Genomic DNA, 21,465 nt, shown 5'->3' on the forward strand with positions numbered 1-21,465 from the left:
GGGTCCTGGAGCTGGACTCCCGAATAAACTCATTGCATTTAACGTTGGCTTCTCTAAGTGGTGGCAGTCCGAGCGATGATTTTCTACTTTTACGGATCTAGGACCTATATGCCCAGCCAAAAGTGAACTTTCTTCGCTGCAAGGCTGGGGGCGGAAGTCGGGCAGTGACGTCACTGGAGGCGTCACGGAGGAGGTGCCTAGACCTGCCTCTGTTCCTCGTGGGCGCGTCGACTGGACGCTCTGTTTTTACGTCATTTCCGGAGCACCTGCCTCGGCAGAAAATTGCATTGGGGGGGGATTCACTTAGTGTGGGCGGCCGGAGAACGCTGTGATTCAAGTGTTTTCTTCCTGCCACCTTCCTGGCCCGATACCATGGGAGTGACTTGGTAGGCCCGCAAGGGACTTTGTGGGGCGGCGATTGGGGTCGGGAAGGGCCCTCGGAGCCTGGCGCGTACCCGGGAGGAGGCTCGGGACCAGGGTCCGCGGTCCCCCACGAGCTGAGCAAGATGTCTTCGGAATGTGTGGGTGAGGGAGACACCGTGAGGGCTGCGGATTCTCTGGGCTTGTTTGCTCGAAGATGCTCCCCTTCGTCCTGGAAGGCGGCAGGTGAAAGGTTTTGTCCCAGGAGCCCATCGGTGGCTGTGTACTTCCCGCCGCCCTTCCTTTTCCTTCCTTCCCAGGAGGCCATCGGCTTGGAAGTAGGATGTCCGGACTAGGACCCAATCTGCAGGCGGGGCTAGACGGGGTGCAGGATAGGCGACGAGGAAACCATCTTTTTAAAGGTTTTCTCCTGCCCCCCCTGCAGCCACCTAATGCAGTTAGACCAGCCCGTGTCTGGTTCTGGTGTGGCCATTTTAAGATCTTCCGTGTAGAGGGAGGAAAAAAAGAAGCTGTTTGGAGTTAGATGGGGATTCAGGCACTTCACCTCCTCAGGATCCGTTTCCTACTATGTTTAATTATATGGTTGGTCTAGTTTCTATGGACTTTTAATCTTCAACATGATATAAGTGGGGTGGGAGAGAAAGGTATGGTCCTAATGCTCTTGGGGGCATGGGTTCCAAAATTCTAGATTTCAGGTTGGTTTTTTTTTTTTTTTTTGCTTTGTTTTGAATATTGGTAAGTATTAGCATGTTTCTAGGCAGAGAGGGCTGGAGGCTAGGATACCGGAAGTCAGTGGCTGGAGACTGTGGGAACTACTCTTTCTGGTAGCTCAGGTTCTTGTAGGCTTGTCGGTTACTGCACCTTTGTTTTCTGCAGTGGACATCATGAGCCTTTTTTCTAAGTCTTCTGATGTAAGGGGGATATGTGAGGGATGGAATGAAAAGTTTGCAGCATAGAGCCTTGGAACCCTGGAAGCCCCTGTTCTTTCAGTAGAGGACAGAAAGAGGGAATGGGCTGTCAGTCTGTTGGGACCCTTACCAAGTTTTTCACATTCCTGGGACTTTTGACCCCTGTAACATCAGTTTAGGGATTCTTTATGTTTCTCAATAAGGCACATCATCTCATTGCTTATGAGACATTTTCTGATGGAGAGTAGTGACAATTTTTAGCAACAGCAGGAATCCAATTTTTATATCTTCATGTAGTTGATTGATCATAAAATAATGCAGTGTCTTTCAAAATTCAGTAACGTATGGTTTTTGTATAGCTAGGTGCCACCTGTAGTAGTTATAAATGTTTTCTTTTGAATCTGTTTCTTTTTCTTAAAAACATATTAACAGGCAGCTGTGTCTCTAGGGAAGCAATCTAGTGTAGTGGATAAGAACACAGACATCTGGGACGCCTGGGTGGCGCAGTCATTTAGAGTCTGCCTTCTGCTTAGGGCGTGATCCCAGCGTTCTGGGACCGAGCCCCACATCAGGCTTCTCTGCTGGAAGCCTGCTTCTTCCTCTCCCACTCACCCTGCTTGTGTTCCCTCTTTCGCTGGCTGTTTCTCTCTGTCAAATTAATAACTAAAATCTTTAGAAAAAAAAAAAAAAGAACACAGACATCTAGCCAGGCTGCCTGGCTTCGAATCTTGGCTACACCACACACCAAGGTATGTTACTTGTACTCTTCTGTACTTCAGTTTCCTCATTCATAGCAAGGAGATAAATAATAGCTCATCTTACAGGGCTGTTGTGAGGATTCAAAGAATTCATTTGTCTAAAGGCTTTTGGGCACTGCCTGGCATATGGTTGGTGCCTAACGATTGTTACCTACTACTCTAAAGGGGAAGCCAGTTTCACTTACCATAGAAGGCGATCTTGAAAATAACATTATTTCATTGCTTTGATTTTATTCTTGTAAATACTGTTGCCTCTCATTTCTAAAGATTATAAACTTGAGGCTCGCTTTCTTTTTGATCCTAGGGCTGTTGAGTAGAATTTTCCACATGGACAGAAATGTTCTGTAACACCCCTGTCTAATACACTAGCTGCCATCACATGTGGCTGTTGGGCCTTTGAAATGTGGGTAGTGCAGCTGAGGAGTTGAGTTTTTAATTTAACTTGTTTTATTAGTTTAAGTGTAAATAGCCACATGAGGCTTGTGACTACTGTACCGGACGGCACACAAAGTGTCAGAGAAATGGTAAAAACATACTAACCCCAAATTGAGATTTTCACAATATAGTCAGAACTGAAGGAATCGCAAAGGACAGCCCTTTCTCATATGACTCAGTGTTATGGATTGCTCAGTCTCTGTACCAAGAAAAACCTTCTCTTGAACATTGGCACACATGTCCCGCTTGGGAAGCACTGGTGTGATAGCTGGAAGTTCACTACACTGATGTGAGTGCCGTGAGACCTGTGTTCTAGTTCTTAGTGGAGCTGTCAGGAACTGTGAACCTCTATTTCCTCGTCTTTAAAATGAGAGAAGGGTCAGGGTCGGTGGTCTCTAAGGTGACTCCTGGCCCTGAAGAGCTGATTCTGTGGGTAAATGAGTGGCTCAGTGAGTGTACATGTGCCTCCGGATACTGATGATTTGGTCCTCTCCCTTCCAGTGTGTCCCAGATGCCCGTGGCTGAGGGCAAGAGTGTCCAGCAGACGGTGGAGCTCCTCACCCGGAAATTGGAGATGCTTGGGGCAGAGAAGCAAGGAACGTTTTGTGTGGATTGTGAGACCTACCACACAGCTGCCTCCACTCTTGGCAGCCAAGGTCAGTGAGATGGGTCTGCAGGATGGCCGGAACCTCGCTTGGAGTTGATTGACATTCATGTTCATTGAAATGTTTATGAGCTTTTGCTAAGGGTGCTATTCTTGAACATGTAGCAGATCGTTCTGAATTCATTAAATCTTGGTCCTTTTCTTTTAGACTGGGCCAATGCTTTAGTCTTTTTGCATTTCGCCCTTTTAAGGCTGCATTTCTCGGGATATTGGTCACTGGCTTACTGCATCTAATCGTCTGGGTTACTTGTTAAAGGTGCAGAGTCCTGGGGCGCCTGAGTGGCTCAGCTGATTAAGCGTCCGACTCTTGATTTTGGCTCAGGTCATGATCTCAGGGTCCTGGGATCAAGTCCGTCATTGGGCTCCATGCTCAGTACAACATCTGCTTAGGATTCTCTCTCTCCCTTTCCCTTTACCCTTTCCCCCATTCTTGCTCTCTGTCTCTCAAATAAGTAAATAAAGTCTTAAGAAAAATAGAGGTTCAGGGTCCCGGCTCTCCTTACCGTCTTGTGCTGCAAGCCTCATAATTATACTTCACCCAGCTCCCTTTATGACCTCTATGCACTCTTAAGTTTGAGAGACTCCTTTTAGGCCCAGAAGTCTATGATTCTTTCACAGCTTTAGAGTTCTTAGAACTTTGTGCAGAAAGGCTTTCAGATTCCTGCATCTAGCCAGCGGCCTTGAATTCCTCATTGGCATGACCTCAACCACTGGATCAACTTTTGTTTTAAATATATTGTGATGGGCTATGGATGGTGGTGGTAGGGAGGCAAAGAGAATCTTTTTTTTTTTTCCTTTAAATTTTTCTTTAAATTCTAGTTAGTTAACATATAGTGTAATACTGGTTTCAGGAGTAGAATTTAGTGATTCCGTCGTTTACATATAACACTGGGTGCTCTTCATAACAAGTGCCCTCCTTAATCCCCATCACCCATTTAGCCCCCACCGACCTCCCTCCATCAACCCTCAGTTTGTTCTCAATTGTTAAGAGTCTTATATGGTTTGCTTCCCTCTCTCTTTTTTTCCCCCTCCTATATGTTCAACTGTTTTGTTTCTTAAATTCTACAGGAGTGAAATCATATGGTATTTGTCTTTCTCTGACTGACTTACTTCACTTAGCATAATACTCTCTAGTTCTATCCACGTTGCAAATGGCAAGATTTTTTTGACGGTTGAGTAATATTCCATTATACATCTGGTATATATAGATAGATATATAGATTATATACAAGAGACATTAGATATGTAGATAATAGATATGTCTGTATGTGTGTGTATCTATCTTTTTCTATATATCTATCCCATATTTTCTTTGTCCATGCATCAGTTGATGGACATTTGGGCCCTTTCCATAATTTGGCTATTGTTGATAATGCTGCTATAAACATCAGGACGCATGTACTCCTTTGAATCTGTATTTTTGTATCCTTTGGAGAAATACCTAGTAGTGCAATTGCTGGGTTGTAGGATAGTTTCTTCTCTTAAATTCTTGAGAAACGTCCATACTGTTTTCCAGAGCGGCTACACCAGTTTGCATTCCCACGAACAGTGTGAGAGGGTTCCCCTTTCTCCCCATCCTCGCCAACATCTGCTGTTTTCTGTATTAGAGAACCTTTGAATATGAGTTAGAGAACTTGAGTTCTCTTAGTCTTGGCTCTGCAGTAATTTGACCTAGGACAGTTCCAAAGCACAGTGATTAAGAAGCTAGATCATGGAACCAGAGAACTAAGTTCTGGTCACATACTAACTGCAACTTAGGTAAGTCCCACAACCTATGACCGTTTCTATGCTGGTCATTTACCTATTTCCCCATAGATCCATTCCCCACACCTCCCCTGCAGACAGCATTTGCCAGGCCCCCTTTTAGTCACCTTTGGCCAGTGAGGAGCAATGGGTAAGGTTAGAGGACCGAAGAAAGGGAGAGCACAGGTTCTTCTCTCTCCTGCTTTGGGCGGTGTCTCCGGCTGGACTGTTTCTTCTTTGGTTTTAGCTCCTGCTGGGTGGCCCTCGTGCCTGGCTCTGATGACAGCACATCCTTTCTTTTTCCTTCCAGCCTTAGGGGTGGTAGTAAGTAGCTCCCTGTGCTGCTAATATTTGGGCGGCCTCACCATTTGTTTGGTTTTTTGGTTTTTCCAACCCTGGTATTTCGTTCCCTGTATTAAATCCCCTGCGGGGTCTGTTTCTGTGTCTTCCCAGGACGGTTTTGTCATTTGTAAAATGAAAACATAGTACTGATCCTCTAGTGTTGTGCTAATTAAATAAGTGACTATGTGCAAAGCGCTTAGAACTGAGGTGGTCATGTAGTAAGTATTTAATAAGTAAGAGCTCTACCGAGGTTCATCGTCAGTAAAATCACAGTGTCACCATTAGTCTTGCCTTCAATATGAAGGATATAGGAATCAAAAGAGATAACAGTTATGAACGCATTTGGAAAACAAAGCATTTGTGCACAGATGTAAGATGGCATACCATGCCTGTGAAACTACCTGTTGTAGGCTCCGTGTTCCAGATCTGACCTTTACTTTTTAAGGAGCTACAGTCTAGCTGGGGAGAGGACACATTTGCAGCACGCAGTGGGGTGGAATGGAAGGAGCAGTAAACTTGAGGTCAGCAGGCCTGGATTGGAGTTCCAGTTGTGCCCCTTACTGCCTCTGTGCCTTTAGATGATCCCAGGTTCTCACGGGGACCAGCATTAACATCACCCAGAGAGCCCATGGACACAGAGAGCGGGGCCCCTCCCAGACTTTTCCACTCAGTAGGTATGGCCTGGGGCAGAGAATCCGCATTTCCAACAAGTGCCCAGGTGGTGGTGCTGCTGCTGCTGGTCCAGAACCCTATAGGCTTCATTTTCCTTGTCTGTAAAAGGGGGACAGTAACGCTGGTTCTGCTTGCTTCACAGGTTTGAACTGATACAAAGATACTTTTTTTTTTAAAGATTTTATTTATTTATTTGCGAGAGAGAGAAAGCACAAGCTGGGGGAGAGGAAGAGGCAGAAGGAGAGGGAGAAGCAGACTCCCCACTGAGAAGGGAGCTTGATGCGGGGCTCTGTGCCAGGACCCAGAGATCACGACCCAAGCCAAAAGCAGACATTTAGCCAAATGATTGTAGTGTATGGGGCCACCCAGGCGCCCCCAAAGATACTTTATTTTGATTTAAAAAAATACTGTTGTCTATAAACAATTGGCAGTGCCATCTTCATTTAAAAAAACCTTAGTTGACTTTCAAAATATTTTCAAGACAGTAAGAACACTTACAGACTCCTATAGGATGGATTAAATAATTACAGTGAGTTTGCGTAAGAACAGAATGACTGATCAGCTTTGGATTTTTTTTCTTTTTTTGAGGGTTGAAATATTTTGCACTGGGCTTAGCAGGAGGTGAAAGGTCTCCATTGGCAGCAAGCGGTCAGGAGGGATGTAGGGTGAGGTTGGCACGGAACCTGTTGAGTTCGGGAAGTGGCAGCAGAGCAGAGGCCTGTGTAGAGGTCTCTCAGCCCTATCTTCTCTTTTCCACTGTTAATCTCTCATCCTTGCCTAGAATATCTTTTCTTCTCGGTGTGGCTGAACCCTACCCTCTCTTCGTATCATAGTTCAGGTCCTGTTTTCTCCATGAACATTTTTCCTGCTGACTCTTGCCCACTTTGATCTCTTTCTGCTCTGGTCTTTTCTTCCTTCCAAGAAGACTTGTGGTCTATCCATGTAAGCACTTTGCTCCTACTGTTTCTTTAAAAGTTTTTCACCTGTCTATTTATTCATTTTTAAAAATATTTTTCTTTATTTATTTGAGAGAGAGAGAGAAAGAGCAGTGGGGAGGAGCAGAGGGGGGGAGAGAGAGAAAGAGAGAAGCAGACTCCCACCTGAGCAGGAAGCCCGACGTGGGGCTCGATCCTAGGACCCGGAGATCATGATCTGAGCCAAAGGCAGACACTTAACCCACTGAGCCACCCAGGCGCCCCTCACCTGTCTTTAAGGAGAGCGTCGGCGTACTGAGGCCAGGCGCTATAAGTCCTCTACTTGAATGCCTCTTAAACCCTAGCACAATGTTGGGGACAGTCAAGTATTTAAGATTTTATAGTTAAGTCTTTTTTTTTTTTTAAGATTTTATTTATTTATTTGACAGGGAGAGACAGCCATCGAGAGAGGGAACACAAACAGGGGGAGTGGGAGAAGAATAAGCAGGCTCCCAGCGGAGCAGGGAGCCCGATGCGGGGCTGGATCCCAGGACCCTGGGATCACGCCCTGAGCTGAAGGCAGACGCTGAACGATTAATCCACTCAGGCTCCTCTATAGTTAAGTCTTAAAATACTTGGGATTGTGGTAGTTCATCCATTAATTCTTGTAGTGTATGAGAGGGAGATCTTGCTTTCCATTTTCAGTTAACCAAATATATGTAGCCTGCTTTCTTGCGGAAAATCTCTAGTAGTAATCAATGAGAAAATTCATTTCTGGGGCACCTGGCTGGCTCAGATGGTTAAGGACCTGCCTTTGGCTGTGGTCATGATCTCCAGATTCTGGGTTGGAGCCACGTGTCGGGCTCCCTGCTCAGTGGGGAGTCTGCTTCTCCCTCTCCCTCTGCCTCTCCCCCTGCTCATGTTCTCTCTATGTCTCTCTGTCTCAAATGAATAAATAAAATCTTTAAAAAGAAAAAAAAAAGAAAAGAAAATTCATTTTTCAGTGACTGGAAGGGGTAGACTGGGGCTTGAAACCAGACCTTCTGAATTCAGATCCTGAGTCCTTTCTTCAAATGTGCTAATTGCTTCCCAAGTCAGCTGATTCATTAAAGTACTCCAAGGGTTTGGGCACTTGGGTGGTTCAGTCGGTTAAGCGTCTGCCTTCGCCTCAGGTCATGATCCCAGGGTCCTGGGATTGAGTCCCAAGTCAGGCTCCGTGCTCAGTGGGGAATCTGCTTCTCCCTCTACCCCCCACCCCGCTCGTGTGCTCTCTCTCTCTCTCTCTAATAAATAAAATCTTTCTTTTGTGCTCCTCGTGTTTTCTGCAGAGCAGGGTTTTACCATAATGCTGTCTTGCCTGCCGTTCTTCTCCCTTCCTCTTTGGAAAAGACCGTTAGTGAGGAGACTCCCTCCCCACCCCCCCAAGATGGCTGAGGTGATGGCAGGTTGCCCTCTGGCCCTGTTCCGAGCATTTGACTCTGTCCCGGGCTCTCAGACAGAGGTCTTGCTGCTAATCGGCCCTCTGCCCCGCAGGTCAGGCTGGGAAGCTGATGTACGTGCTGCACAACTCCGAGTACCCACTGAGCTGCTTTGCCCTCTTTGAGAACGGCCCTTGGCTTATTGCCGACACCAACTTCGATGTGCTCATGGTGAAGCTCAAGGGCTTTTTCCAGAGTGCCAAGGCCAGCAAGATTGAGACCCGGGGTACCCGTTACCAGTACTGTGACTTCCTTGTGAAGGTGGGCACGGTCACCATGGGGCCCAGCGCCCGAGGCATCTCCGTAGAGGTAAGACCTGGGGGAAATAGGAGCAGTGTGTGCTGAGGGGCTGCTCGGCAGAGGGCTCTGCAGATTTCCACACCCCTCTGAATGCAGACAGGTGTTTCTGCTTTCCTGATCCCTGTCTCCAGGGCGCGTGTGCTCCCCGTCCCTACATCTTTTACCCTTTCTTTAATTATTCAGGCTCTGGCCCAGGGTGGGATTGGGAAGCTGGGGTCACAACAGGTAGAAAGCTTAGGAAGGCTGGCTTGCTGGAGAAGGGAAGGCACGGTCAGGGGAGGCAGGTGAATTGTGATGTGGAGGGACTGGTCCCCCATCAGGACTGGAGCAGACCTGGGCAACTTTTTGTGCAGGTAACTTTTGGGAGGTGAGCCCTAAATCATGTGTTTACATACCTTTCCAGAGTACACCTTAAGATAGGTCGCAAAGGTTGCGTAGCAAGATGAGTCTTTCCTTTTGACGTGCTGTCGACTTCTGTCATGGTGTAAAAAGGTATGTGTGGTGACTTCATCTCTGAGATACATGTTGGAGACCACAAAGAGGGAGTGTGGCAATAGCTGGCTTTGGGAACAGTGAAATTCCTCAGTCTACCATCTGCCCAGTACTGTGTGAGATTTAAAAAAAAACAAACGAAAAAACAGGTGAGCTACAGGGCCTGCCTTTTGAAAACGTGTGATTCAGTAAGTGAGCGAAGCTGAAACACACAGACTGTTTTTGAAGTTAGTCTGTAAGACATTGTCAGGCACAGAATGCTCTGGGAATTCAGGCCAGTGAGAGCACTGCTGACTTTGAGGATTGGGATGCTTTCTTCAAGAGTAGCATGTAAAGAGGGACTTGAATGTAGAGATGTGGGAATAGACAAGGCCCACAAAGCTTTCCAGGTAGAGAAAAGGGCCTTAGTGGTAATTACAGCTCTGAAGCTCCAGAGACCTCTGGGACCAAGGTTTCCTGGCCCCTTTTGGCTTGTGATACACCGCATTTGCTGAGACCCACTGGGAACCCACTGTCTGCTTATTCTTCTTATTTCCAGTTTTGTAGTACAAATGCATCCCAGCTCTTTCTTTACGTGTTTCTCCTTATAGTTACAAATTATTTTTCCTGCCGTCTTTCCAGTGAAAAACTAGGAGAAAGGAATGAGAAAGTCTAGGATGTATTTCCTTTGGCCCCTGCCACACTGGTGGAAGATTACTTCTTAGGGTCAGGTGGGGTCTGTTGTGGGGGCAATGTTTGGTCTTAAAGAGACTTAAGAGCATGTGTGTCTCCTTTGCCCCCTGTGGTCGGACACACACACAGAGATACATACACACTCTTACTTTCTCTTGTTCTTCATTTTCTCCCAGAATTTTCCTGAGCTCTCCTTGGGATCTTCATGCAGCATAGCAGGGACTGTACAGTTCTGAGATCATCAAAAGGGGCCTGTATCTGTCTCTGGGTCTTGTGGGTTGGGGTGGTGGGTTGATAACTCCCAAGATGAGAATGTCAGAGATGCTTAAAGGGAATGATGCTGGGTATGTGGAATCCCTGGTGTCTGGGTTGAGTATTTTCCTGTGGAGCAACACTGTGTTAGTTGGTGTGTGTCTTTGGCTTGGGGTTGGAGAAAATGGGAGCAGGGTGCAAGAGGTGCAAGAGAATCAGAAGACCTTGTCCTTGCCCTAACTCAACCTTGTTCTTTGTTCTTTTGGTCCCCAGGTGGAGTATGGCCCCTGTGTGGTAGCTAGCGACTGCTGGAGCCTGCTGCTCGAGTTCCTACAGAGTTTTCTAGGCAGCCACACACCAGGGGCTCCCTCAGTGTTTGGGAACAGACACGATGCCGTCTATGGCCCGGCAGATACCATGATCCAATACATGGAACTCTTCAATAAGATCCGCAAGCAGCAGCAGGTGCCGGTGGCTGGGATTCGTTAGTGACTGGCAGCTGCCCGGCTGAGCTCTGTCACCAGGGGGACTGCACAGGAAGAGCAGGTTCTGCACCCTGAGGCCCCTGGACCCCAGAATCCAGGGGCAGACACGGAGGCTTCTCTCCCTCTTTCCAGCTGTGACGTTTGTTCTGGGGATCTGGACTCCCCTCCCCTGACCCTCACACACAGCCCCCCAGCAGCTGCTTCACCCTACGCCTTACTGGACTTGGCCTGTTCTCAAGAATGATAATTATGAAGAGTGGAGAAGTGTGGAGATTTCCTGCTTTAGGGAAAAAGGTAGGACAGGGCTGTCCCTGCCTAGTGTTGGTGGGAAAGCAGTCTGTATTTCCAGCTATTGAGGATTTGGCCTAGGTCCGCAGTGGTTGGGCCGGGCTGGGCTATAATAAAGACCTCTTCCTCTACCCCAGGGATGCAGTTGGTCCTGTTCTAGAGAAGGAGTAGGAGGCATAACTTGGTGTGATGGCTATCATTTCCTGACCTGTTTGCTTAAGTGAACTGTGAGATGACTTTTCTAGGCTGTTGCCAGAGTCCTTTGGAGTCTCCCTCTGGCATCTTTCCATTCTTTTGTGAATGAGGTTAAGCCACAGGCTAAGCTGCTGTAACAAAGAGAACCTAAAGTACGGTGGCTCCTGGTAGAAGTTTATTCTTCTCTGTTCTAACAGTACAGATGTAATCAGATGGTCTGGGGCAGATTTAACTGTACAAGGTCACCAGGACCTCGGTTTCCTTCTGTCTTCTTCAGCCAACCCTGGGGTGTTGACCTTGCCCTCAAGGTCAAAGCAGACTCCTCAGCTCCGTGTCTACAATACATTGGGGAAAGAGAGAGCAAAGCAGTTTCTTTTTAAAGAATATGACCTGGAGTCACTCAAATCAGTGTGACCGTACTTTGCTGAAAGGGATGCTGGGACATAGAGCCTCTTACTTGGGTGGCCATGTGTCCAGTTAAAACTCAGGGGCTTCTGTGACTAAAAGATGAAGGAGAAAATGGATGTGGGGGCCCAGTCAGAGGCCTCTGCTACATGGAGCTCAATGGATGTTCCCAGGAGGGCCCTTGGTTGTTATTTTGCAGAGTACGCCCCTGGAGCAAAGCCATTTTTTTGTGAATTGCATTGGAATAGGGCAGGTGTCAGAGCCCCTTGTGAGTTTCACTGGCTTAATCACACTGGGCAGTCAGTTCCGCACCCCTTGCCTAAGGGTTCACGGCTTCCTGAGCTCTTTGTCCTCATCTCATTTGAGCCTCCAAGCTGCTCCTTGGACTTACATCGCCTGCTCACCCAACTCCAGCTGCAGAAATGTTCCGTCGGGCTAACATTGATATGTACAGGCAGGGATGGTCTGAGGAAAGATGTTAATGTACTTTATTACAGAGCTGTCTTCAAGGATACCATCCCTCACTGAAGGTACCTCAGAGAAATTAGTTTCAGATCCAGTGCCTCTGCAACAGGAATCAGGAGGCGGTCCTGTTTCCCTTGTAGCTTTGGCTGGCCGGAAGCTCAGTTTAACTCTGTAACTGCAGGAATCTGCCGGCTGCATTTTTTGTTCTCCTTTGCCCCTGGCTTTTTTGTTTGGTTCTTTATTTTGTTTTTGCTTTTTTAAATTGAGGTGTGTTTTAGATGTCATTTACAGACAATAAAATGCGTAGATCGTAAGTTTTTGGCCTTCTGATTTATATTTGCTCTCTTCCAGCTTTATCTGTTTGTATTTTTCTGTGGGCTCCCTGAACTCTTTTGTGAGACGAGACAGCATTTTGAATATAATGTATTCTTGAAAATATACACAGATTAAGTGTGGGAAATATAACTCTAGATGTATGCATTTTAGGGAGGGGTTCTGTTCTTTAAAAACTAAAGAGTATAAACTCCCTAACTGCAGTTTGCCTTTCAGACACAATCTTGGCTCGTACATTTCCAGCATTCTTCACTTTTGTTCTTTTCCCTTATTTCAAGCACACATTTAACCAGCATTAAGTCCAGTGGACACCAGATCAGGATTTATGAACTGCCACTTTGGGGATTTCTGTCCATCTTTGTCCTTTGCATCAATTAAAGAAAGTTTATCCCTAAAAAAAGGCAGGTAATGCAATACATTCCTTCATTTAACAAATACGGCTCCGCTAGCAAATTGTCAAAACTGAACTGGTAACTAGTGGGAAGGGTCCAGATGTCATCTAGCTTTTGTGTGCAAGTCGGAATGGGACTTTCAAGAGTCGTTTAGGATTGTCAGTATATCATTTTTGAAAGTTGAGGTTGAATGAAGGCTTAGGAGCATTGGTATAAATTTAAGGAAAAAAGAGCATGGTAATCCTCATTTTATAAATGAAAACTTGAACATGGCTAGTTAATGGAGAGGCCATATGTTTGGGTCTAAATTTTTTTTTTTTTTTCTCTGCTGGACTTGCCTTCTTACATCTCCTGCCTTTGCTTCCAGACACTTTCCCCCTCTTCCCAACTGTAGCCACCCCTAAAGAGCAGAAACTGGGGAATGTCTAAGACCCTGCTAACATGTCACCGTGGTGGGTACCTTTGTCAGAGCCACATAGAAGTCTGCCAGTGTTGACTGTCAGAGCTCTCTAAGGCAGCTGTAGGACTCATCTAGTCCCCCTTTACTGGGAGATGGGGAGGTGGGGGCTCCCACAGAGGTCATGCTGAGAGAGGGGGCTGCAGTTGGGACCAAACTTCAGACTCAGGACCCCTGGCTATCAGCATGTGTCTAAGTGTGGCACCTGGGCTGCAGTGCCAGGTGATTTTAGGTGGAATGTGGAAAACACTTCTATATTAGTACTTCTTTTTTTTTTTTTTTTAAAGATTTTATTTATTTATTCGACAGAGATAGAGACAGCCAGCGAGAGAGGGAACACAAGCAGGGGGAGTGGGAGAGGAAGAAGCAGGCTCATAGCGGAGGAGCCTGATGTGGGGCTGGATCCCATAATGCCGGGATCACGCCCTGAGCTGAAGGCAGACGCTTAACCGCTGTGCCACCCAGGCGCCCCTATATTAGTACTTCTATCTTATTCTAATGTATATTAGAAAAAAGCAGAACTAGCACTTTATTCCTTAGGATGAGGGTAAGTTTTTAAGAAAGAGTCCGTTCACAAGAACTATTAAGTTCTTGCACCCATGATACCTACAGATGGCAAAATCTGGGATGGCAGAAGGCACGTGCTGGGGTTTGGGGAATGCTGTATTCCACCTGTGTCTAGCCCAGCACTTGTATCCATTCCTGTGGGGCCTGCTCTGGTTGTGCTTTCCTCCTGTCTGCTGTGCCGTTCTAATTCTCTGTACTCCTGTTCCAGTGTGCCTTCTGTTTGCTTGCCTCAGATCTTGAGTACCAAGTGGTCAGTCACATTTCCCCCGCCCTCTCTTGGTGTCTCTTGGGAATACCTAGAGACTGACCACTCCTCTCCACCACCGGGTCAGCCCCAACCCAGTGTGCCCAGTATTCATTCATGAGGCTTCAGGATGTAAAAGTATTCTTTCCAAATCCTGGATGATGAAGGAGAGCAGTTAGAAGTTCCCACCTACACATGCCCTCCAGTGTCAAGAGTTGAGACTCTGAGAACATAGAGAGGGCGATAGGCTGAACATTTTGAAGATGTGAATACGGTAGATCTGGGGCCAGGAAGGACTCATGGGTGGCCTGTCTCCAGGTGCATACCTGTAGTTCCCAGTATTGTCTTTCCCTCACCACAGCCTCCCTCTCTGTATCTGCCACTGTCTGGGCCCCTTGGGCTGCAGGCCCCAGTCACAAGTGCCACGTGGCAAGGCTGAGATCAGTTGTATTTCAAGTTTGGTCCTCTCCTGGGGGTTGGTGTCCTTGAACTTTGAGCAGTCTCTTCTTGGTGATGGACTGTCCCCCAAGGTGAGTTTCTGCCACTGTGCAGAGCATTCCAAAATCAGTCTCTTGGGTTACAAGGGACCCTTTAGGTCCCCTCGTTTGACCATGATTCAGGACTCAGGTCTTTTACATCATCCCTCGCAGAGATCATGCAGCCTTGACTTGGCCTCATCTAGGGAAATTCCTTCCGTGTGTATTTCATTGCTTTTCTCAATAACTGAGACAAATGCAAAATAAGACAGAACATACTTGTCCTTTCCCTCCCGGATCCTGGAGACTGTGTTGTCCTTCATGAGGGAGTTTCTCCTTAGTGGGTGCTGGGGTGTGAGCCCATGATGACTCTAAAGTAGCGGTTCTAACTTACGGCAGCCTAACCCCCGAGGGGAGCCCCGAGAGGACAAAGGCGCCTTGAAATCTTTGTGTGTATGCGTGTGTTTTGTGTGTGTGTGTGTGTAGTTTTGGGGGAATAGGATCTATAGGAGTTCATTAGAGTATCTCAAAGATCTGTGATCTAAAAAAGGATCTCTAAAAGAACAGATCCTAAAGGGAAACAGCAGGAAGGCAAAGGTAAAGCAGATGTGAAATTCAGCCTACTGGCTTCTCACATGCAAGACCTTCCCCTGCCACTCAGAACCCTTCTCGGAGGCCTTATCCAGGGATTTTCCTCCTTCATTTTCTGGTTCTTCAGGCCTTTTGGTCAGTTTCTGGGAAGCGGGACTGTTTTCCTGCTCTTACCTTTCCTGTTGGTTCCCCCTTCTTCTGTCTCTACACACACATGCACACAACTTTTTATAAATGGGGAAGAGTAAATATATATGAAGAATCTTTCTAGCTTTTTCAGGGGGCCCAGGAATTACTCTTCCATTATTACACACTCCGTGGGATCTGATAATTATTCCGTCGTATTGGAACTTGGCATAATAAGTATGTTTTCGTTGTTTAGAATGATGTCATTGATGAGGCCGAGAAGTAATTCTGCTCCTCTGTGATGAAATTAGCAAGTTAAAAAAAATTCTTGAAACTATGAGGGCAAAGATTCCTAATTCTCTTGCATTCTCAGTTTTATTTGCCATCACATTCCTGCCCCAACAGATGTCATAGACCTGTTTTTAAGGTTAATACGAATTCCGCCGAAATTTGTTTGGAGGCTTTAAAAAAGAATTTAGGGATGCCTGGGTGGCAGTCGGTGAAGTGTCTGCCTTTGGCTCGGGTCATGATTCCAGGGTCCTAGGATAGAGTCCCCCATTGGGCTCCTTGTTCAGCAGGGAGCCTGTCTCTCCCTCTGCCTGCTGCTCCCCCTGCTTGTGCTCATTCTCTCTCTCCCTCTCTCTCTCTGAGAAATAAATAAATAAGATCTTAAAAAAAAAAAAAAACAATTTAGGGAACGTATTTATATATCCTAGATTGTCCCAAAGGCAGAATTCAGTATTGGAAATCTGTCATGTAGGAAGGGCAAAGCTAGGGATGTGGAGGTGACAGGTATTCCAAGGCAACTACTATAGGAGAGAGAACACTGCTTTAGGAGATGGGTGGCTGGGTGCTGGCCGTAGTACTGTCCTGAACTTGCCAGCTACCTTAAGTTGTGTTGGCCTTTGTGGGTCTCATCTGTAAAATGGGAATCAATGATGCCTACTTTCCATGTTTCGTAGGCTTGTTGAGGGGCTCAAGGGAGAATAAATGTCAAAAGCTTTATAGGCAAGGAGATGCCCTCTCTGCTCTTGCTTCTTTTTAATGGTGCTGAAGATACTGGTGGTTGGTTAGGATGTTTAAGCTGGGATGTTATGGGGGCGCCTGGCTGGCTCAGTTGGAAGAGCATGAGACTCTTGATTTCAGGGTTATGAGTTCGAACCCCATGCTGGGGGTAGAGATTACTTAAAATCTATAAAGAAGTTATGGGGTCATACTGCTTGGTGGCAGGTTAAAATTCTCCCCCAGTGGAAAGAATGCAATTGTAATAGAGAATGAGCAGTGAGGGTGGGTCCCAAGAAGGCAAACAATAGTACAGGTATATTTTTTTAACCAGATCAGTGAGCACAGTTATGTGGCACATCTCTGGAGCATGGAACTCTGTTTTTTTAATATTTATCTACAGTGACAAGATTTTACTTGTTCTACAACCTGAAGGGAAAGAGGCTCTGCTTTAAAACAAAATAAAACAAATTGGGGTAGAATTCAGTATATCTTCTTTGTGGAAAATACCCATCCCTGTTTCCCCTCATCTCCCAGGCCTTAGTTGTGCCTGTCTCTGAGCTGTGTGTGGTGCCATGTGTATTGTGATCACACTCATACCAGTTGTGTCTTTAAAGGACGCTCAGTGTTTGATTCTATTTTCCATTCCTTGTTGATGAACCACTGAAGCTCGTAACTCTGAAACTACGCTCAACCCTTTTTGTTAACTATGCTTCACAGCCTTCTCATATTTGAATTATCTTAAACAGCCTTCTTATTCTGCTTCCATCTAATACACAATTCTCAAACTCCTTAGTCTCAGGACTCCTTGACGCTTTTAAAAGTTCCACAGAGCTTTTTGTTTATGAAGGTTATATCTGTTGATATTTGTCTTATTACAACTTAGGAGGAAAAAAAAGTACTCATTTAAAGGTAAAATAAACCCATCACATGCTAACATGAATATTTTAATGAAAAGTTTTTTTCAAGCAAAAAACTTATAAGAGTGACATTGTTTTATATCTTTGCAAATCTCTTGAACGTCCGGCATAATTGAAGACAGTGGATTCTCATATCTGCTTCTTAATTTAGTCTATTAAAATTTGTCATTTTGGTTAAAGAATGTGAATCCAGCCTCCCAGATGTGTAGTTGGAAAAGGGAAGGAGTGTATTAATCTTTTCACATAATTGTGGATATTGTTTGATACTACATCACAACTCTGCTGTTAGTTGCAGTGTGGAATCTCAAATTCTATCAGTGAACATTTATGTAATAACATTCATTGGCTTATTTTGTACTTTGAAGGAATCTTGTACTGATACCTGATGCATTGGTCGTTTGGAAAACATTGCACATCTTTTAGGTGTTGACACATTTCGTTATACAAGATTAAAAAAAATCATATTTGTTAACATCACCACCATTCTCATCAGAAAAGCCTTGGGAGGCTATTAAGTTCACAGCAGTGGATACAGGTTTGCAAAAATTTGGTTCGTTTGAGAGCTTGAGTTTGATCATTGCTAACAAGTGTTGTCAGGCTCACTTTATCTTTGAGAAAATATCTGTCAGACACCCGAAGCTGACAAAATATAGTTTATCTGTTAGCTCTTCTCTGTAAAAATGGTGTTCCAGGAAGAAAGTTACTAATTCAGCTCAAAATGCAGAGAAATTGCACAAGTGCTTTTCCTCAAGAAAAAGATGGTACTTAGGAATAGAGGCGCTTTATGCAGATATCCATTTTAATCACGTAGAATGGTACTGAAAAGATGGGTACTTAAAAAAACAAATAATTTTTAGTATTTCATCAAAGACTTCTAAGGTGTTATTTTTCCTATGAGTGGGTGGCAGTGAAGAGTACTTTGACGGGTAGCACAGATGAGTGCTAGTGCCTTGATATGTGCTAAGGCAGCAGTAATTTTACCCATTGTTACTTTTTGTATCATCAGTGCAAATGTCATCACTGTGACAAAAGCAAATGTCTTATTATGATGAAAATCGTTTTGATCTCAGGGACCTTGTGAAAGAGTGTCAGGGCTTCCCAGGCCACACTTTGAGAACCACTGATTGAATACATGCTCAAGGCACTGAGACTCTTTTCCCTCTAGATTGCTATCCTGAGAACACTCCTTCCTTCAGAAGTCTTAAGTGGCTCTGAAACCCGTCACTCAATAACAGCACCTATGATGTGTCAGGCACTTTGCTAAGGAATTAACATTGAAAAAGATACAATCTTGAATCTCCAATAATTTTGGGGGGGATTTGGGGAGTAAGAGGAGAAAATTGTTAATAAAGGAGTTAAAATGTAAGATGAGATTTTTAAAAAGAATTAAAGGTGATAAGACAACAAAGGGAATGCTAAATTTTAGACCCTACTTCGACCTCTTGAATCACACGGCAAATCCTCACCAAATGAATCAGATCGCTGGGTCATTTCCTTCCATCATCAAACCTCTTAAAAATGTCCAGGTTAATTACCTTTAGACATGTTCTCACACTTAAGTACGCTTGGCTGCAGGCATTGTAGTTTCATGTTTATAAGTGCACTCGCTGTTTCTCCCTTCTAATTTTGTTGTTCTTTAGCTTTTGTGCTTCTCTATTTCATATTGACAAGCCTTGAGCCAGTGTAGCTGTTAACCCATATGTTTCTTTTCTTTGTCTTTCTGTTTACATGTAAGCGTTTACCTGCTGTAGCCATGTGTTGGGTGATGTAACAGTATTGTTCTGTTATTTGTAACTTGGGGGGGGGGTAACGTCACCTCCCGCAAGTTATGTCAGAACAATGCAGCCTCTGGAGGAAGCCTTTTCTGGGGCAGAAGATACTAGTAGAAATAGCCGCTGTTGTTTCCCTGTGGTTTCCATCTATACGCTCTGCTGGACTTCTTTAAGTTTTTGGCTGTGAACCTCTTCCTTGGGATTTCCATAAAACAGCTGGGTCCCACCTGGGTCATCCGTGGCGAAAGTCAGACACGTGCTCACCCGTCTGGTAGCCAATAGTAACTTTTGCAAACGCTGCCTCAGGAAACCCCAGGGTTCGGAGGCTGCTTCTTTTGGAACGACACAGTTAATAATCACTTAAGTTTTTTAACAGAACAAAACAAAAGCATAGACCGAATAGTGAGAAAGGCTTTCCCCCTTGGCAGTGGGGAGAGATGTTAAAGGAGCTCCAAAAAGTGTGCGGGTAACCAGTGTAGATAGAATTCCTTCACTGTTCCGCGGGCCTAAGTGCAGGGGAGAAGGGGGCGGAGATGGGCTGGGAGAGTCTGGCCCTTTAAGGAGGAGGGACAGCCTTAAGACTCTGTACCTTTAAGAGTCTCTTTGTCTGGAAACCTCCTTATTTACCCCCCTGTGCTTCAACCAAACTTCGACCCGCGATTCACAACGCCCCTCTACGCCGCCGCCCCTTACGCCAGGCTCAAATCGGCCGCACGTTTGTGGCTAACCCTAAACTTTGCGCCCGCGGCGCGAACCCTCGGAGAGGCAGTCTGTGCCGGGGTCGGGGCCGAGCGCTGCGCCGTTGGCGCAATGCGGGGCCCGGGGGGCGGGGCTCCGGCGGGCGGGCCAATGGGCGGGCAGGGGGCGGGGCCGAGTTCGGTTGTCTCGCGCCCTGGTGACAGCTCGCGCGTGCTGATGATGGCGGTAAATAGAGGGGGGGGTCGGGGAGGGGGCGCAGGAGGTAGGGAGGCAGCCAAGGGGGTAGCTCCAGGGGGTGGGGGGACGGGGACCGGGGAGGACGCGACGGCCAGGGAGCCCATTCTAAGACTCGGAGGCGGGGACAGGAGTCTCCGGCACACTGGCCCTCCCCTTTAAAGAAGCCAAATCCTCACACACCGGGTGAGGGGCGACAAAGGCGGCGCGCGCCTCGCGGGCGGGAGGAGCGGCGGCAGGGGGCGGGACCGCAGCGCCGGCGGGCTGGGGGCGCCCGGGGCGGGGGCCGGCGGAGGCGAGAGCCGGCAGTCGGGGCGCGCCGGAGCTTTATTTTGGCGGGGTGGGCGACGACTGGGTGGGAGGTAAAAAAAAGCCTTGTGGGGAGAAGCGAAGGAAGGCTTAGGGGCTCTAGGGGGGAACGGGTCTAAGAATAAGATGAGGAAGATTAAGGAGAGAAAGGGTTAGAAGGCAGGGAGAGTAGGAGTGAGAAAAAGCCAGCCAAGGAGGTAGGAAGGAGGCAGAACCCAGGGTAGGTGTTAAGGAAGCCGGCAGGGAATGAGGTTAGGAAGACCAAGGCTGGGGTTAGGTGTAAGAGCAGGGGTTTGAAGAAGAGAGCTTTGAAGGGGATGGTAGCAGGGTGAGGGTGCTGGGGGAAGAGTTGGAAGTGGAAGGCGAGGAGGGGCAGAGCTGGGGTGATAGTTGGGAGTAGAGGAGAGAGGGTGATTAAGAGCCAGACGTGACAAGGGTGTGAACTAGTGCAGAGCGAGATGAGCTGAAGGGCTAGGACCCGCGAGGGAATCGCGAGGTTCTGAGAAAGGTATGGGTTAGTGGGTGGGCGATGGGTGTATGTTCTTAAAAGTGAGGGAGGGTGAAATAGATACTGGACGAGTACCAGGTGGAGTTAGGAATAAGCGTAGTGGAAGGGTGAAAGGAAACGGATGAGAGGTGGGGCGTTTATAGGACAATTCTGGGGCCAGACAAGCTGAAAGGAGAAAAGAGTAAGGGTGTAAAGAAGTGATGGCGGTCTGGGACAGGGTAACTGGGGAATTGTGTTAATTGACGAGGTTCAGCCAGATCCAAGGTAAAAACAGTGAGGTGGAGAAACAGAGCTGAAAGGGACAGGGCGGAAAGGGGATGGTGAGAAAAGGAAGAGATGGGCCCTGGGTTTTAAAGGATGAGATGGGGTGTAAGGGAAGAGAACAGGGTTAAGGGAAGCTGGAGAAGTCCTGCTGGATGAAGAACTGGGCTAGATTGTACAGGAGTGGGAATCAAATGTGCAGGTTGTGGGGAGATGCTCCAGAAGGTCTGCATGAGTCAGGGCACAGACGCTATAGTGAAGGATCAAGTGTAGGGAGCCTTTGGTGCAGAAGAGGAGGAACCATGGTGAGTGAAAAGAGACCCAGAGATAGGAGTAAACACTGAAAAGTAAGAGTGGAGGGTGTGTGTGTGTGTGTGTGTGTGTGCGCAGGAAAGGAATTCTTTGTTGAGAAGAGAACTGTAAGTGTGTTGAAACTGTGGGTCCTTTTGTCCACAAAAAGTAGGAAATACCAGAAACCTCTTTTTCTCTTCAAGGCACCTTGAATTTGCTTCCACCTTTCATTGCTTTTAATTCGAATTTCAAGTCCACTTTGAAAAGATGAGACCCATTTTGATTTGATTTTGTTCTGTGAATGATGAAGCGTCAACTTGGTGTTGAAAACCTCTGCGTTTTGCTAGTGTTGTGATAATGGGAATACAGGTTTTATTTATTTACGGTGTGGCTCTGCCTGTGTAGTGTGATAGTGTTGTATTGTAGCGGGTGTA

The 21,465-nt window shown here is 46.5% G+C and overlaps 2 protein-coding genes across 5 annotated transcripts in view; both read left to right on the plus strand.

Moving 5' to 3' along the window:
* The first annotated feature begins 231 nt into the window (after nt 1–231).
* On the plus strand, nt 232–12,163 carry MED20 (mediator complex subunit 20). Its single transcript, XM_045776993.2, has 4 exons — nt 232–386; nt 2,984–3,138; nt 8,351–8,604; nt 10,285–12,163. The coding sequence occupies exons 1-4, from the start codon at nt 373–375 to the stop codon at nt 10,498–10,500; spliced, it is 639 nt and encodes a 212-aa protein (XP_045632949.1). The 5' UTR covers nt 232–372; the 3' UTR covers nt 10,501–12,163.
* USP49 (ubiquitin specific peptidase 49) overlaps nt 10,659–21,465 on the plus strand; it is an 85,735-nt gene continuing 74,928 nt past the window's right edge. Inside the window, exon 1 of one of the 4 annotated variants that reach the window (XM_045776991.2) lies at nt 10,659–10,790. The gene's annotated coding sequence lies outside the window, so the exon portion shown is untranslated. Of the gene's footprint in view, nt 10,791–19,589; nt 19,654–20,042; nt 21,046–21,465 lie in introns of those variants that run through there. The other 3 variants (XM_045776989.2, XM_045776990.2, XM_045776992.2) reach the window with 3 other exon arrangements.

The sequence above is a fragment of the Ursus americanus genome, chromosome 29, assembly GCF_024610735.1.
Source record: "Ursus americanus isolate L20-20 chromosome 29, mUrsAme1.1.p, whole genome shotgun sequence".
NCBI lineage: Eukaryota > Metazoa > Chordata > Mammalia > Carnivora > Ursidae > Ursus > Ursus americanus.

Excerpts from the sequence above, each read along its gene's own strand:
- MED20 (XM_045776993.2), top strand. Across the intron at positions 3,139-8,350 it reads CTCCACTCTTGGCAGCCAAG|GTCAGGCTGGGAAGCTGATG; the intron begins GTCAGTGAGATG and ends TCTGCCCCGCAG. Across the intron at positions 8,605-10,284 it reads CCCGAGGCATCTCCGTAGAG|GTGGAGTATGGCCCCTGTGT; the intron begins GTAAGACCTGGG and ends TTTGGTCCCCAG.